The 18,589-nt window shown below is 41.0% G+C and overlaps 1 protein-coding gene across 2 annotated transcripts in view; it reads left to right on the top strand.

The window, feature by feature from the left end:
* Positions 1 to 17,662, top strand: part of kiaa1549lb (KIAA1549-like b) — a 45,552-nt gene extending 27,890 nt beyond the window's left edge. The window contains exons 8-22 of one of the 2 annotated variants that reach the window (XM_058089428.2): positions 2,151 to 2,210; positions 2,773 to 2,924; positions 3,075 to 3,246; positions 4,326 to 4,489; positions 5,392 to 5,427; positions 6,844 to 6,989; positions 10,244 to 10,374; positions 11,215 to 11,339; positions 11,464 to 11,672; positions 12,366 to 12,498; positions 14,329 to 14,700; positions 14,765 to 14,859; positions 15,109 to 15,257; positions 15,360 to 15,511; positions 16,217 to 17,662. In XM_058089428.2, coding sequence (XP_057945411.2) covers positions 2,151 to 2,210; positions 2,773 to 2,924; positions 3,075 to 3,246; positions 4,326 to 4,489; positions 5,392 to 5,427; positions 6,844 to 6,989; positions 10,244 to 10,374; positions 11,215 to 11,339; positions 11,464 to 11,672; positions 12,366 to 12,498; positions 14,329 to 14,700; positions 14,765 to 14,859; positions 15,109 to 15,257; positions 15,360 to 15,511; positions 16,217 to 16,480 — 2,360 coding nt within the window. In that variant the 3' untranslated portion in view covers positions 16,481 to 17,662. Of the gene's footprint in view, positions 1 to 2,150; positions 2,211 to 2,772; positions 2,925 to 3,074; positions 3,247 to 4,325; positions 4,490 to 5,391; positions 5,428 to 6,798; positions 6,990 to 10,243; positions 10,375 to 11,214; positions 11,340 to 11,463; positions 11,673 to 12,365; positions 12,499 to 14,328; positions 14,701 to 14,764; positions 14,860 to 15,108; positions 15,258 to 15,359; positions 15,512 to 16,216 lie in introns of both variants that reach the window. The other variant, XM_058089427.2, reaches the window with a different exon arrangement.
* Positions 17,663 to 18,589: the final 927 nt, after the last annotated feature.

Genomic DNA, 18,589 nt, shown 5'->3' with positions numbered 1-18,589 from the left:
GTTGGACGGCTCCCACTCTGCTCCTCACTTTCTCTCAAGTAGAACACAAGAGGGGTTGTTACCTATTTTGAGTCCAAATAATCAATCTTCCACCCCAGCATTTACGAGAGCCTTTTGTAACTTGCTTGTTACATTTGGGAGTTATGGAGAGAAATGTTGCTGGCTGAAAGTGAGACCTCCAAGCTCTTGTTTGTAGCCTTCCATTGAAATAGATGGACACAAAAGCAATTAGTAATAAAAACTGCATACGTTGCATCACCAAATCGGATTAAAAAATCATTAAACATTCGCTGACGTTGCTGTGATCTACAGATAACCTTTCTCTGATGTGTATGCAAGCACATTTGCAGCTTTACGAGCAGCAATGATACTGTTACCTTTGCTGAACACCATTTCTGCTGTCAGGTATGTAGGTATTTGGAAGGATTATGCAAAACAAAAATCAATACACAGTAAGTCCCCATTAGATTTTGTTGCAAATTCAGCTAAAGCTGTAAATGTAGGCAATAATTTTCATTTTTTTTAAAGTATAATTGCATTTGGGCAAAATGATGCAGCGATCTAGCAGATCCAATGGATGGAGATGAGTATCACAGTCCTCTGATCCAGTTGTCCCTCGCCTCTTCGGGGTGTCGAATTTTGTGGCTTCACTCAATCATGGTTCATCGAAAATATATAAATTAATAAATCATGCTGTTTCGAGGTTGAATACAGACTATTATTAGTGAAAACGATGTATAATGAAGCAAATTGTAAGGATTTTTGCCTAAATTAACTTGGGCAATTAATTAAGTTCAATTAATTAAAGTTAAAATTAATTAAGTTAACTGAACTAAAATACACACATAAGGTATTCAAAAGATGCATTTAAAGACACTGTGAATAAAGTGGGAGGAAGCCGGAGTTCCCGGAGAAAACCCACGCATGCACAGGGAGAACATGCAAACTCCACACAGAGATGGCCGAGGGTGGACAGTCTGGAATCATTTACGTTAAATTAAGTTTGGCCTCTCGATTGGTTAGGTGTGGGTCATGATAAGATGTCTGCTAATGTTGTTCAAGCTCAAAACTATGGGGGGCATAGATTTGTTCACTATCCATCCATTTTCTATTATTCTTGTCCTTTATGTGGTAACTTGTGTCATTTAAGATACGGTCTTCCTTCAGTGCCATTTTTGGTTCAAAATGTTTGATATCAAAATGATTTCCTAGAGCTCTACAGTCATGTTTACATTGCTGAATCCCTTTTCCCCAGCCACCATTCCTGTGGCGTACCTGCCGTCATGCCTGAGTGTACATATGAGTCTGCTTTCATAGACCAGTGATGCAGCAGTCCCACAAACACTGCAGCAGCCTCCAGCGCAGCAGCTTAATCAGGCAGGAAATAGATGTAGAAAGGAACACAGCAACGTGGACCAGAGGTTTCCATGCGGCTGTGTTTGTCTGACATGCAGCAAAAAACAAAAACAGCTTTACTTTTTACACCAGATATGGTGTGAAAAAGTTCATATTTTGCCTCGCCAGACCACAGAGTATTTTCCCAAAGGTCTTGGGGATCATGAAGATGTTTTCTAGCAAAATTGAGACGAGCCTTAAAGCTCTTTTTATTCAGTGGTGGTTTTCATCTTGGAACCCTGCCATGCAGACAGTTTTTTGCCCAGTGTCTTTCTTATGGTGGAGACATGAACACTAACCTTGAGGCAAGGCAAGTGAGGCCTGCAGTTCTTTGAATGTTGTTGTGGGATCGTTTGTGACTTCTCGGATGAGTCGTTGTTGTGCTCTTGAGGTAATTTTGGTCCTGGGAAGGTTCACCACTGTTCCATGTTTTCACCATTTGTGGATAATGGCTCTCACCGTGGTTTGCTGGAGTCCCAAAGCTTAAGAAATGACTTTGTAACCTTTTCCAGTGTGATAGATCTCAACTAATGTCAGTTAAGTTATTTTTAATGGGAGGGGGGGCAATCAATTTTTCACGCAGGAACATGTAGGTTTGGATTTTTTTCTCCCTTAATAATAAAAAGTTTCATTTAAAAACTTCATTTTATGTTCAGTTGTGTATTTAAAGTTTGTGTATTTAATGATGATGAAACTGAACTTGATACTTTGGTTTAAGTGGAAGAAGTTAGATCATAATTTTGTTCTCTTTTCAGCTTTGGAATATCACAACCTGAACACCTCTATTGCCACCAGAGACTTTTGGGTTATCACAGGTAAAAATATTCAGGAGACATTATATTATTCTTTATTTTACCTTGTATTTTATGTATCCGGTGGACATTTGGGGCAGGGGCTTCGTTTTATTGACCTGCATAACGGAAAAAAAATATGAAGACACAAATTTGAAATGTTGATACTAATAACTGTCCTGAATTTAAGATCAATTGAAAAGTGGTAAGAATGCTGTATAAGATAATCTAAAAAGACTAAAAAGCTACAGTATCTTACATTGCTAACGAGACTGCTTGGCTTGTGAGACCAATTCTGTTCAAGGTCTTTTCCATGATAAAAACATATAGTGACACTTAACAAGACGTACAGTCAGAAATATGACCTTTTGACCCTGAATAAATTGAAACAACGTTAAGCTCCATGGGGTTATTATTGATCAAGAAGGGAGTGTAGTCAGTATGACTTTTATAGTCTTCAGCCTCGGTGGATGTTGAAATGAAACCCATTCAAATGCACATCATTTGCATATAAACACACATGTATCTTGTCATACCTTCTAACAACCCTCTGGGGCTCTCTGCTGCGTCCCCCCCCCCTTCACAGTAATCCAGGATGTGGATAACGACAGCCTGGAGGGACTGTACCAAAGCTTTGCCAGTCTGATGGAGCAGCGACTTGCAGAGTTGTTTGTTTTGGCAGGCCAGCAAGGTACTCGATTCAGACGTGCGACTGCTGTCGGCAGCTACACTGTGCAGGTATGAAGGAGGCAGAGTCGTCCAGCAGGACAAGAATCTGTGATAATTGCAGACATTGAGAGAAGATAATCTCATCAATTATTGACAAACCTACTTAACCCTAAACCTAACCACTACCACCAATACTACTATGTCTGTTTTTCTGGTCAGATGGTGAGTATGAAAAGGGTGTCAGGATTGAAGAACCCAGCAGAGATGACGTACTATGTGCAGCACAATGGCATTCCTTTAGCGGGCACGTCAGCTGCCAAGGTCCTCAACACGGTGGATTCTCAGACGATGGCACTCACCTTGGGCTACTTTGTTCAGCTGCAAGCAGAACGTAAGCACCTGCATGCTTTTATGTTTGACAAGTAGACGTTGAAAGAGTGACAAACCCTGTAAACATGGCGGGTTTAGAAAGAAGAGCTTGCTAGAAGCTTTGTGCTCTCTAATCTCTCACTCAAATGCTCCCGGCAGGACTTGAGTTTGCTCAGGCTGCAGAGCCGCTTGCTGTTTCGTGAAGAGTGCAAGAGCGAGAGAGTCGAGGGAGTTAAGAGCTTGCAGCATCCTCTCACTCATACGTTAGATTGTTGCCGCAAAAAACTCAACATTAATTTTGCTTGTGCAGCTCAACAATTGGGCCGCGTTCAAAGACTGAAAACCTTGCCAACCTTGCCATAAAGAGATCATGACAGTTTGGATACCAGACACAAAATGACACTAAATTCACATTTTTGCCAGTTTTTGGCTTGGCACCTTAAGATCTTAAGATCCTTAAGATCTGTTGTTTCTGGTCATTTTTCAACAGGTCTTAAAATTTTGGTCATGAGTGTAATTGCTTAAGTTGGTCATGTCACATTTGCACAGCCACTTGTTGCTAGGTAGAATTCAGAGAGGGCTCAATCATTACTGACTCACAGGCCCATACTAATTTACTAAAAAATAGCCTATTGATGTATTTTATTTAATAAAATAAACATAATAATAAGGGGCTGCACGGTGGACGAGTGGTTAGTGCACAGGCCACTTAGCTAGGAGATCAAGGCTTTTCTCCGGGTACTCCGGTGCACATTCCAAAAACATGCTAGGCTAATTGGCGACTCCAAATTGTCCATAGGTATGAATGTGAGTGTGAATGGTTGTTTGTCTATATGTGCCCTGTGATTGGCTGGCCACCAGTCCAGGGTGTACCCCGCCTCTCGCCCTCTCGTGAGGATAAGCAATATAGAAAATGAATGGATTGATAATAATAATAAAACAAGTAAATCAAGCCATACAGATATGACCAATGACAAGGTTGATGAAAATATTGCATAACCTGGAATTTGGCTCACTTCGTCACTAAAGGGATTTTTAATTAAAAACACGACAGGTGCAATGAAATGTAATGAAGTGATGATCATGTTTTTTATTCCTCAGCCGTGGTCAAGAACCCTCCCAATAACCTTTGGATCATCGCCGCAGTGTTGGCGCCCATCGCCGTGGTGACACTCATTATACTCATCATCACAGCCGTGCTGTGCAGAAAGAACAAGAAGGACTTTAAAGCAGATGCCATCGGCAACCTTAATCCACGAGCTAAGGTATCCATAAACTGCATATCAACCCTTCTTGGACATTCTATCCATGCCACCTCAACCATTCTGTAGAGCCTAATTACGCTACATACATTCACTTTTAGCCATTGCACATTGGGGGGGATACATACTTGTATTCATTTGTATGTGGGAGGCTGCATTGTTAAGTAAAGTTCAAAAAATCAAAACCTCTATTTTGGAACGTCTCAAACCATGTTTTACCTTCAGCCTTAGTGTATTTTTTTGTGATAGCACCAGAGAAGGGTATTTATAGACACACTTGATGTCAGTTTTCCAGCAGTTTTAAGCTATAATAATGGCCACAAGGTGGCAGGAGTACATTTGATAAGAGCTTGTCGATTTGAATGGAAAAAGCATACAGGACAGCAAGGAGGAAGAAGAAGAACGTGAAGGTTACTCATTGTACGTAAATTTTAAATACGGCCATTGCACACACACATACATGCACACACAGTTCAGTTCCAGATAGAAAAATTCTAAATAGTTCATGGTGCTATATTTTTGATGCAAAATAACCCTTTCTGTGTTGTTTATGTGTTTGTGATATTTGAGCTGTCACAAAAGCAAAACAATTGTGTTGAAATGCAAGTAATGCTGGAAATGTATATTTTTAGAAAAGGCTGTTTTTTTATTTATTCGGGAACTGATATATTCTTGCCCGATGGTCTACTGCTGATTTCTACAGAATAGAAAAGTAGAAACAACTTTTTTTTTCTGATGAAAGTGGAGGGGAGGTTCCATGTTTACATAGCCATAGAACACATTATTCTGTTTCCTTTGAAAAATCAGTCAATGCTGTCTATTTCACTACTACTTATCACTCTGCAATGTTGTGACATAAGTAAACATTTCAATAGGTCTGTTAAAACATTTTATTTCAATTTCAGATGGCATATCGGCGAGATGTGAACTACTATCATCAGGTAAATCATTTTCTTTGGTTACACAGTGCCAAGTCAGGGGACTAGATAGCGACGACTACACTTCAGTAAATTCATGCATGCTGATGGAAGCTAACGATACAGCAGCCCTCTGGAGTCATGAAGCTTTTTACAATGAGAATCCCTCGGATGAAAAGCAATTGGCTTCAAGCATCCTCCAGATGTTACTTGACACATCCAGCCATCTTTTCCAGACAGTGTTGATGAAGCACAAGTGTGTGAACTTGTGGCTGTGTGTCTGTATATCCAGATCAAACTCATCTCACACCTCCTGTGTCTTGGGTTATTATTGCTGAGTCTGGGCTCTCTTCACCCGACTGGATCAGCGCACATGAATGAAAACAAAAAGTGACGCCCTCAGCACATTTCGCTGCTTTACTGATACCAATAAAAGTGCCACACTACACTGTAATCCACAGTTTATACAGCACAAAATCGATCCCTCGGTGACCTTTAGCATGTAAAAACACCCACACAGTGATTACATCGGGAATAAAAATGGTGATTGGTTCATTTAGCAAATATTCTTCATATTGCAGTCAGTGCAAGTCATTTAATGTCAAAATAAAAAATGATCAAACATAGTGAGTTGGACTGTATTGCTCAGTGGAGTGTCACATTGATTTTGCAACATTGACCAGATGCATTGAAGCTAAAGCAATTTATGACACATGGTAGGAGTGCACACACACTATTTCACTCTGTTTTCCTTCAGTGGCCCCCGTTCTCTACACACATTAAATCACCCCCCCAACCCCCCTGCATCCCCTACTGTATTTTAATGTTTAAATGCATAGCTATATTTTTATGAAAACGTGCCAATCTCATTTTATCACCACCCACTGTGAGTGTTTATTCAACAAGAATTTGGACGAAGATGAAAAGGGGCTTCAGTTAAATCAATTTATCTTCTCCAGTTGAAGGCACAGCGGCAACTCGTTTATTTCTTCCTGTATAGTCTCTGGACATGTCTGAAAAAATAATCACTTTCAGATATTTTTAGATTACTGTCTTCGGGAAAGTCTTCTTGATGCTTTGAATTTTAGAATATGTATATATAAAATCAATAATTCATACTTTTTACATTAGCAAAAAAATTGAGATAAAAACGATATATATTTCATTTAAAGTGATCATTATTATTACAGTATAACTTTATTTCATTTGATCTAATATGTATTTTCAATATGCTTTTAGAAATTGGTTCTTCTGGCACATAGTGGGTCAATTTCTTCTGACCTTCCGAAGTCATTCAATATGTTTCTATAAAACACATGCTGTTCACTAGATATTTTTGACACCGTTTGATATGGCTTTTTGGCATCATGTTTTTAAATTTTTTTTTTTTTTCAGCCGGTCCAAGGTTTTGACTATGCCAAGCAACATTTGGGCCAACAGGGAGGAGATGAGGAGACCCTACCAGGCGGTCAGGATACTTTAGTGATGTCCCTACAAATTCGGGATGCACCGCTTTCCCTGGAGAAGACCTTGAAACACGAAGGCACAGTCACCAAGGCGAACCTTACGGGTGACAAACACAAAAGGTATTGTCATCGCATTACAAATGTCCAGTATCAGAACAGAAACCATGCAGCACAATCACCAGCCTATTCAGTGAGCTCTCAGATTAGTGCACAAAAAAGCCTCACGTGTACCACCCTAATGTCTTAATGCTGATTGATGTGCAGGCTTGAGCAGAGATCTGTGTTTGACCAGGTCGAATGTATTATTTCCTTTATTTGACAGTAAGAAGTACTGTTCTGGAAATGAATTGTCATGTTAAATCATGACAGATTGTTTAATGCTCACGCACCAAAAAGGGCAAAATCTGTCATAGGCCGGATTCAATTTCAGTGCAGCATAATGAGATTAAAAGGAAATCTTTGTGACAGAATAAGCAATCCTCGATGAAAGCTTGTTGTGGGTTTCATGTCAAACCATCACTCTTTACATTGACTCACTGTCATCAATCACAATGCAGAGACACTTCAACTTTACCTTTACTACTCCACACCAAATGGAAGCATCCATGCATTCATTTTATTCTGTGTAGGGCCACAGAGAAGCAGGGGCATACTGGACATCAGCTGACAGCAAGAGAGGCGGGAACCATATTCATCACATAAAAGCAACAACCATTCACACTTAAGGGGAAATTTAGAGTTCTTACTTAACCTAATATACACAATAAGCACCACTAAATTTTAAAGAAAAAACAAATTTTCTATACCGCTTCCTCATCAGGGTCGCTGGGGGGTGCTGGAGTCTATTCCAGCTTTCTTTGGACGAGAGGCAGGGTACACCCTGGACTGGTTGCCAGCCAATCACAGGGCATATATAGACAAACAACCATTCACACTCACATTCATACCTATGGACAATTTGGAGTCGCCATTCATTCATTCATTCATTTTCTACCGCTTTTCCTCACGAGGGTTGCAGGGGGTGCTGGAGCCTATTCCAGCTGTCTTTGGACGAGAGGCAGGGTACACCCTGGACTGGTCGCCAGCCAATCACAGGGCACATATAGACAAACAACCATTCATACTCACATTCATACCTATGGACAATTTGGAGTCACAAATTAACCTAATTTGCATGTGAGAACATGCAAACTCCACTCAGTGATTCCCAAGCGAAGATTTGAACCCAGGTCTTCCTGATCTCCTGACTGGGTGACCTACATGCATAAATATAGAAACAGTTTAGTAGGATTTTTTTTTTTACAGTTTTCCCATAATGCAGTTATTTTTGAGAAAACCATTTCATTGGAGCAGCATAGAAAGCATAGAAAATAGTGCTGCAGTGCTGCCATCAGAGGGAGCCAAATGATCCTGATCCCAAAGTCCAGAGGGAAGCTGATGTCATTGCAGTGCCCCAATGAGTATGTTGCTCAGACGCAATGTCATATGGGAAAACTTTAATGTTACTTTAACCATGACTATTCTAACCCCTAAGCCCATGACTACGACTAAATACCCACCCTAATTAATTATTATAAAACCATAGCTGTTAACCATGAAATGGTGTCACCAAGCACAATGACAAATTATGTGAATGGATATGTGGTTATGCTACAATCTGGTGAATGAGTTGGCTAACATTGACCCCTGACCTGAGAGGTGTCTTTATAGTAGATCAGTGGTTCCCAAAGTGGGGTTTGCCATGGGGGATATGTGAATAAACATGAAAAACCATTTGCACCTAACACTCGGAATTACTGGTACGCCTGAACGCCTCACAGTGCAAGAACACTGCAGCAGAAAGGAGACAGTGGCAGGTTGTTGCTTGCTCTGTGTGCATCATATCAACAAATAAGTAAGTTTGACAGATTACTTTGTCCATTAAGAGTGTTTCATCCTGAAGATTTCATTTATATGGGCAGAAGTAGGGGGTACATGACTTCGGGTCAAATGTCTGAAGGGGTACATGACTGTAAAAAGTTTGGGAACCACTGATCTAGATGAATGGCAGTTTAGCAGATTTTTTGGCAGTTTAAAAGCACACAATAAAATCAACGAGATTGTCGTAAACTTTAATCACGGAAAAAAAGAGACTATATATATATATACGTATATATATATATATACTGCACAATGACTTATGAACATTGCAGTGTAAATGGACAGATAAATTACGTACACGTGATAAAAAATAGAGCGATGCAAGTCAGAAACAATATAAATTCAAATAAAGTCAGTAGTTCTAAACATTAAAGTCAGCAGTGCAGGCCAAGTAAAGTATACCGGTAAACTACCCTTTGCGGTTATCTGTCTTTTAAAGGGGAGACGATGGAGGGAAGATGCTGTGATTGAATTTATTTAGTTTTTAGTGTCTTAGCTTTTTCCAGAGCTGAGGGAGTAAAAAAATAATGTCCAGGGTGAATGTGGTTCTCACTGATATATCTGGCCTTCTTTTGGTTTTGGGGTCAACCAAGGTAGATGTGTAAAGCTGTGAGAGTAGCCAGTGTTCACCACCCGTTGCAGATCCTTCTTGTCCTCCAGAGTGCAGCTGGAGAACCACGGCGTACAGCAGATACAGTAGATATATAGTGTATACTGTAGATACCTTATTAATACAATGAAATGGTGCATTTAAGCTATTCCAAATGTACAATGTAGTCTTCCCCCATGCCAAAATGTAGTCACTGTTATCTGTAGTATGGTTCTTTTTCCCTAAAGATTCATCATGCTCCCTTTTCCCTACTCTTTTGTCATGATTCCACATCTATTAACCTCCCCCCCCCCCCCCCCCCATGCAGGCTATGTAAATGTGTTCTCTACGTCTCTATTAGTTATCACACAGCACACGTCTTTGTTGAGGCCGTGCAGTGCTGCTTCAACCGGAGCAGGGAGGGCAGCCTCTGTCTCTCGCGCTCTCTTTGCTGTTATCGTTCTGAGCAGACAAATAGGGGATGGACTGCGGCGCTTTGATGTCACTGTTGGCGTGGCGTCCTCCGAGACAAACTATGATCAGCACTAATTCCATCAACAGTGTGGCGTTTAAAGCTACTTTGACATGAGGTTGATGGAGGCACGCATTAGTCTCATTCACAGCAGACAGATGTCCTATCAGTGCATCATGGATAAAATAACAGACACACCATGCACCAATACATGCGAGGGATCTGTATCCTTCCACTGTAAACATTTATGTTTTACAATTGGCATAATAGTTCAATATGTTTGGCGGTGATGCAGGAAGGTGAGGCTGTTAAGGGGAGGGGATGACATAACCTGGCGGCGAGCCCAGCTTGCTGAGAGCTCACTGCCTCTCCTGTTGCTATGGTTACTTGCAGCAAGTTGTTGAGTGAGGACGGTTCCGTCATCAGCAGCGAATCAGAGAGGCGGAATTCCGTCAGAGGGTTGATGGCGCCGAAAATCACAGCGCAGCAAAAACTGACAAAGGAGGAGGCCCGCAAGAGAGATGGTGAGAGTCGCATGCAGGTGCTAATACAAAATAATTAATTCTTCCTATAAGACAAGGTCATGTGTGTCACGACCAGCATTAATGTTTCCTGGTTGATTATTCATATACATACAAGGGCCACACTCAAAAATACTCTCTTTCTTTTCTGCATTATGATGCATTACATGAACCAAAATGTTACCAGTCAGCAGTATGCAGAGATGGACATGACGCATAATACAGCATATCACACTATGGATGTTGGTGTTTGATAATTACACTCACTAGATCACTAATTGGGAGTCAGAAAAGCTGCTGCCAGGAATTCAACATAGATTGCTGATATTAACGAAAGTCATATATCAACTAGGGATTTGACTCAGGGAAAATTAAAGATCAATTAATTCTCATCATGAATTGTCATCAATCATTCTCTGGCTGTTGGATGAAATTCTGTTTCCATGCCAATGTTGTATTGAGTGTTGAGAATATACCTTGAGATTTCTGAGCAAAGATGTGGATCAACTTCCCATAGTGATTCTTGCACTTCTTGCACATAGTGATTCTTGCACAGCACCTCTGCCGGTTGTCGCCAAGTTGTGCACTCCATTTTGCCTCATTTGCTTCAAGGCTGGATTAATTCCACAAAATTAAGCAAAGCGTGAGGCTTTGGAGATGCAACAACTTGAGAAAAATAAAGAAAAACACTTTTCAAATCTGCTAAGCTAACTTCACTTATGTTTAAAGGCAATCTAAATTGAAAAGTCCACAAAAGGTGTGTCCATTAAAAGTGACAGCCTAACTGAGTTGTCAGAGCTATTTGTAGTGACTTTATGAGTAATGTTCGTCATTGTTCTCCAGATCCATATGATTCCTCTTCGGGCTCCCTGCAGCTCATTTCTATAAAGCCAATAACAGCTCATCCCAAGTACTCGCAGCATGCGTCTTCTGATCGCAAACAAAATGCTGCCATGGTCAATGGAGAGGTAATTTATGTGCATTATTCGAGTCCTATTGGCTGAGTTGTACTGTATACTGTAGTGTTATGTTGGCTTTGAACCAACATCCCAATGCTTCTCTTCTATTCCCTCCTCGCCTCCATCCTTGTAGGTGAACCTGGCTCACAAGCAGAGGTCGGACATCGAAAACTATCGGAATAAGCTGCGACTCAAGACGAAGAAGAAGGACTATTACGACTTTCCTTCCATAGATGGCAGCAGTTACGGAGGACAGGGCCTCTTGCAAACTCAGCGGCAGGATCATGGGAGGGCGGAGCCAGATGAGGAGCGAAATTCCACTTATGTCAAGTCTCATGTAAGGTGAGGACAAGTGGAAATGTCAGCGGTCAGACTAGTTGGGCCCGCAAAAAGAAAACAATTTAAATAGAATATTCAATTCAATTGGCCGCATGGTGGCCACACAGTCATGAGATGGGAAAGACCTAGGTTCTCACCATGCGTGTGTGGGTTTGCTCCAGGTACTCCAGTTTCCTACCACATTCCGATAATTGCAAATTGTCCATAGGTATGAATGTGAGTGTGAATGGTTGTTTGTCTATATGTGCCCTGTGATTGGCTGGCGACTAGTCTAGGGTGTATCCCGCCTCTCGCCCGAAGACAGCTGGGATAGGCTCCAGCATACCCCCTGACCGCCGTGAGGATAAGCGGCATAAAAATGGAATGATGGATATTGACGTCTGTTTTATCGTCACTTTTTGTGCATAACTGCAATTAAGTCACACGTGTTCATGTTTTCTGGCATCATAAAACCCCCTGTCACACTCTCGGGACACTAAAACAAATGAATGAGTTTTAATTGATTTGCTCTGAATGCATTCTCTTGACTGAAGTACCATTTAACTGCTGTGCCGCCCACATTTGGAACAGAAAGATGGAAAAATCCAAGACTAGATATAGATATCCAAGGAAACTATGAATCCGATTAGATGGCTTCCCACATTTTGTGGTTGCTATTAACTGTTAAATGTCTTTCTTTTTTTATGTGGTCTGCAGGCGCTCCCAGGTAGGGCAGACAGCCTATCGCAGTAGACAGAGCCTGAACACTCCAAGTCCTGGAGGAACCGAGATGGACCTCCTTGTGATGAGGGAGAGACCCAGGAAAGGCATTCGAAACAGTGGCTATGATGTGAGTCAAAACTTTGAAACCAATATGCCACAACGTAACATACTGTACTATAGCAAATGGCAATGCCATTCCATACAATAATGCCATACTATATCATAAGATGTCATACCATGGAATACTTGGTACAATCCATAACATGTCATGCTATGAAGAAATGCACCAATGTACTATGGAGTGTTCTGTGCCATCTTGGCCAATTTTAAAACATTAAGATAGAAATCAGACATATAGTTGTGGATACAGTGTGGAACACGAGCAATCTGAGGGAAAACAGTTGCTTTATTCATAATCCAAATTAACATTTATATGGTCTTGATACATAATGCATATATCCATCTGACTTTCATGCTGACATTTTTTCTTTGTTCCATTATAGTGCCTGGTTCCTAGGTGTAAAGTACAGTAGAAGACTTCTTTTTTAAGTCATATAAGCAGTGATCGTGACTCAAATGCTATTGACCTTGTCCCCTTTTATATTTAGTCCATTTAATGAAAGAAAGACATATTATGTAACCTTACTCAGCGGTCTGCATGACACAGCAGAGTGGAGCAACTATTAATAATTATCATTTTCCTTATATGGCCAATTTGAATGTCTGCCATCCAGACTGACTTTGTGAATTTGATATAATAAGCACAGATGGGAATTGGGATTGCATTGTTGAATGGGATTGTTTAGTCTTCACAGTACAAAATGTCACCAAAAACTAAAAGACTTTTATTAGAGAAGAAAAGCGTGACAAACCATTTAAAGAGGCTGACTTCTAACTGGTGTTTCTGTGTGCTGTGTGTCAATGTCAAGGCTTTTTTTTTTTTTCTTTTTTTTTTATAACCAACACAGCCCTTTTTTTCCCAACTTCTTGGTTTTGTTGATTACAAGGGGACCAGTGTAGCTGCCGGCCCCATCACTGCAGATATTTCTCCCTTTCAATGTTGCAGGGGGACTGATTTATGAGGTGCACTACGACAAGTCTCCCTTAGCAACCTTCTATTTGCACAGGAAGTAGGACAGCCTTCAACTCATTTTCATTTGTCTGCAAATATACAGGCTAGGTGAAAGATTTGGGAAGGGACTGAAAGGACATGGAGTGGTTACGATGTGCAATGGTGAGGCGAAACATTTAGCTGTCCATACACTTATTTACAGATTTCATCCATTCATGTTCTACCATTCATCCTGTGTAGGTTCATAGGAAAGCTGGAGCCTATCCCAGTCACGTTTGCAAATTGCACACAATGCAATGATTGTGCAGTAAATACTTGGAAAAGATGTGTCTAAATGTCAGAAAGCATCAAACAATCCATTCTGATTTCATGTTTGCTTTGTCTTTGTCTTTTTTGGCAACACACATATTCAAACAGATTGAGCAGAACTTTAATATTTGTCGTCGTACCTCACAAGAGTAATGTTATACCTATGGGACCTATTATGCTTATTCTACTTTTCTGACAAATAAATGTAGTTAGAATGTTGTATTCTCGTGTTAAATGATACCAGACTTTCAGATCATGAGGTTTGCACATTTTGAATTGAGCCCTTGAGCCCCTGAAAGCTTGTTGCGGAGATTTTTTTCCAACACTGGCTCTTTGTGACATCACATTGTGCTGACAGTGAGTGTTTTTGGAATGTGGGATGAAGCTGGACTACCCAGGAAAAAAAATGTATACTCCATACAGAGATGCTACAATGGAAATTCATATCCTAGCTCTCTTGACTGTAAAGGTGACATGCCAACCACAAGTCATCCATGAATCTTTTGGTGTTACGGTGCATGTTTTTGAAGAACCACACATTACAATGGTTTAAGAAGCCTTTTGTGTTTCTTTCAGACTGAGCCCGAGTTGATCAAAGAGACAAATGTGGACCATTTAATGGACCAGAGAGGCTTCGTGTATGGCCGTGGTCTGAAAGGCCAGTCACAGACGTCCACTCTGAGCTCACAGCCGTCCATTGATGAAGTGCGGCAGCAGATGCACCTGCTCCTGGAGGAGGCATTCAGCCTGGCGTCGGGGGGACAGTCCACATCCGGGAGGCATTCCCACTCCCATCCTCGCCCTCCTTCTGAACAATACAGTGTCGCACCACTTCCTTATGCAGATGTGGTGACCAGCGCTCCGGGCACTATGAGCTGTGGTCGTGGAGGACTGCAGTGGAGTCCATCTTATGGAGCGGACGTGTACCAGTGCAGTCTGCCTAAACCAGTAAGCGCAATCTTCTCATTTAATAATCAAATGTATGTTATTTGAAATGCGTCCTCTCTTGTAGGCCTTTCACTTCACCCAGCTGCCTGATATGGCAATTAACTCTCCTCCCCCTTTGCCGCCCCGCACTGGACCCCCTCCTGGCACCTCCTTAAGACGGTAATGCTCACGAGGCTTCACTTATGCTGTCTGTTGCATATATTTATTACTATTCACATCCATTTTCAGAAACTTGATATTCACTAGATAATGTGCTCAGGCCCTTTATAAATTTTAATAGTGAACTAGTGCATTGGGGTATGGCAAGAATGTTAATGAGCTAATAGCTCATCCTCACAGAGTGTTCCTGCCCTCTAGTGGTGACTACTTAGTATAACATAGCATTTATGCCTCTACGTTCCTGCTCAGGTCCATCTCTGACCTGGGCCCCAAGGGAAGGAGCTCTCAGACATCAGTCACTGAAATGCAGAGTCCACATGACAACAACCCATATGGGCCAAGCTCCAGGGCAGCACTCCCATCTATCACTATAGAGCAGCCTGTGTCCAACTACTCAGGTGAGTGGACAGTGAACCAAGGTGACATTTTAAAAGTAAAGACATAATGTTTTCGCCATCCCCCTTGTGCCAAAATGCACTTTCCTTGCTCTACTTCTGCAGGAAACCCAATAACAGCCGTCTATTCCATCCCAGCCAGCAGGACCGGCTACTCGGACTATTACGTCTCCGCCTCGCCCACTTCCTACCACAGTCCTTCCTGGATGTCCTATCCTCCTGAACCTGAAGATGTGCCGCCTCAGTGGGCAGACTCAGTAAGGGATGCTTGCAGATAACATCACATTAAACTTGGAGGAAATAATACCAATAATAGACCAATACTGGCTAACATTAATATGTGCACTAAAACTGACTGGAAACCTCAAGATATATCTAGTGTCTATCAGAGAAAGAACACTATTGTTTTACTCATATTTTATTTTAATTTTGTGGCAATTACAAAGGTCCTAGTTTAGATTTACAGGCAGAGTTATGCAAACATGTTGAATTGATTTCTTCAGAGCTTCAAATATTATCTATAATATGTGAAAGTAATTGCGCTTTTGCTTCTAAATCACATTTTATCAGGCAACTATCATTGCAAATACCACAGTTAGTATCTCTATTCAATTAACTGTTCGCAGGCTATCATGAGCACAGGATCAGAAGAGATTAGCATCGCAATCTGTGGCTGTAGGCAACCTACTGATGTAGTTTTTTGACTCCACAAGATGGCAGTAGAGTAGTGTGGGTAATGTGCCTTACAAACAAACACATATGAAGTTGTCAATTTGCACCTTTATTCAGATCTGAGACAAAAGTGAACAGATTTCCCTGACTAAGTTTCAAAGAACTTGGCTAATGTGTGATCTGCAGGTGCTCTCATGTGTGACTCCTCCTTTCAACCCGTGTCGCCTTTAGTTGCATTAGCAACAAACAACGTTCTTCTGTTTTTACCAGTCCTCTATCCTGTTTTCCAGCTGTCCTTGCCAGGATATGTTGAGGCTTTTCCTCATCCTCGCTACCCACAGGGGAGCCCCTCGTTACTACCCTTACAGTACACTCAGACTCTGGACCAACAACCTGCCATCCAGAGCACAGCGTCCCAGAAAAGCCTGCCGCAGGCGGGGAAGGACATGGATAGCATTCCCTTGAGCAACCTCTCCACCTCCGCCCTTGTGCACGCGATAAGGCAAGAGGTGGCCAAGCTGGCCAAGAAGCAAAGCGACATGTTTGATTTCTAGTACGGATCCATTATCCTGCCGCCTTGTGTGCAGGAGCTCACAACAAACTGATTTTTGATGTTTTTACTGTAATGTTACCAGATCTTATTTACTCATTGACTGGTTGATTTATTTTCCTACACCTGTCAACTGCTGACATAAAACAACAATTGCTTTTTGGGAGACTGATGCAATTGCCGTCCCTTAATGACTGCACACTTGTAATTGTAGATATGTCAATAGGATGGGCATATGGTAAGGAACCTGAACATGAGATGAAAAGTTCAACCATTTTTACCAAAAGGACCAAACACTTCCTAACAAGCATGATATTTTAATCTCATTTTATGGAGGTCTCAACATGCCAAAGCCAACCTCCTCATCAAACTCAACAATTCCAATATTTTTAATTGTGTCTTTTATTATCAGGCTTGGGCCGCCATAAAAACCCTCGGTGTAGAATAAAAGACGTTAAATCAATACGCACATTTGGCGATTCATCTTGGTGGAAGAGAGACTCATTCTTTACTTTGGGATAAAAGCCTTCTCAGACTGCGATAGACTAAATTGTTAATGCAGAATTGCTGTCTGGGGATTGCAAAGCGGGTTTGACTGCATATAAGTGCATGGAGTTTTATAGCAGGGATGATGCATAAACATCCACATGCTTTAGAGTGACTCTGTAATGAAATCCAGGATTACAAAAAGACAATTACCAGTTCAGGTCATATTCTCACAAGAACAAATGCTTGTATCCCCCCAAAATCTCCTCTACGCATAGCCAGGGCACTTGATGGTCATCAGCAATGACTCAATGTTTTTTTTTTTTTACATGATGGTAACTGGTTGAGACACAAGGAAGTAAATGAACATGAGCTAAACACTGTAAAACCAATGTCTTTTTGTCTTCCATGACTGATTTCCCAATTTCCAATTAATCTGCTCATTAGGTCGAGACAGTGGTGAGACAATTGGAGAGTGAAAGAACTAATAGCCTACATGATTAAACTGAAATAAAAGATTTTTTATTAGAATACCAGAGTTGGTGGTTTTTGATTCCCACCCCCCATTCCCACAACAACGTGGAAGTATAACAACATCTGATTTGTCTTGAATACAGATGCAAAGCAAAATACAGACCGGTAGCTAGTGATATCCGTGGCTACAAACGTCCAGCAAGTGTGAAATTATGAAAAGCCGTTGATTCCAAAATTAGCAGAAGTCTACACCTAAACTAAATAACATGTTTTGCATTTGCAACAAACACAGGTATGCTGTAAGCGCTCTGAGGTCTGAACAAAGGTGACGCCGATAGATTGAGAAAAACAGGAAACGACACTACAAAATAAGAGACAAACAGGAAATCATAGCGGATCAAGGCAAGGAAGACGAGTGGCCAATTCCAACCTATCACGTGGAAAAGTTTTTTTAAATAACATTATTTGATATACAATATACAAATAATATTTGAATACATGCAAACATTAAATAACATATTTGGTAACTAAATAATTGTGTTCCAGTGATATTTGTTGTGGCGTTGCCTCTCATAGTCGAGTGAATGGTTGGCTGTGTGCAACATGCGATCATGTGATCATGTGATGCCAATAGAATTGAGACTACGAATCCAAATTTAAAATTGGAAGAAGAAAATAGAAAAGAAAATTGGAAGAAACATATGAACTATTTCCGCTCTATGGGTCTATCATGCAGAAATCGAAATGGAGGTGAACTTGACATGCCGTATTTTATTTCAACATAAGAACCGGTATGTCGGTTTTTATGTCAACATAAAAACATGTCATCAAATGATACGATGCGATGAACAGAAACAGCGAAGGTAAGACAAGAGTCAGAGTCACTTTTTTTGCACTGCTCTGACAAATCGTAGTTGCACCAGATCGGTGATTTCCACACAGGGACCAACATTTTCTACATTGGATTAATTTGTTCTTCATTCATGCCTATTGGTCACAGCGAATGTGTAGTACCACATCTCCCCACCAGGGCTCAGCCTTACACCACATAATAGATACCTGCATGCGTTGCGTCATTGTGTTTATAGAGTAGATATTCGATAATGTTGCTGAGAGAAAGCGCCATTGAAATAGTGGATGTGCTTAAGTAAGA

This window comes from Doryrhamphus excisus, linkage group LG13, assembly GCF_037039965.1.
Source record: "Doryrhamphus excisus strain RoL-2023G ecotype Guam linkage group LG13, RoL_Dexc_Guam_v1.1, whole genome shotgun sequence".
NCBI lineage: Eukaryota > Metazoa > Chordata > Actinopteri > Syngnathiformes > Syngnathidae > Doryrhamphus > Doryrhamphus excisus.
Note: the sequence above shows the minus strand (reverse complement) of the source record. Positions and strands in the feature narration are given on the sequence as shown.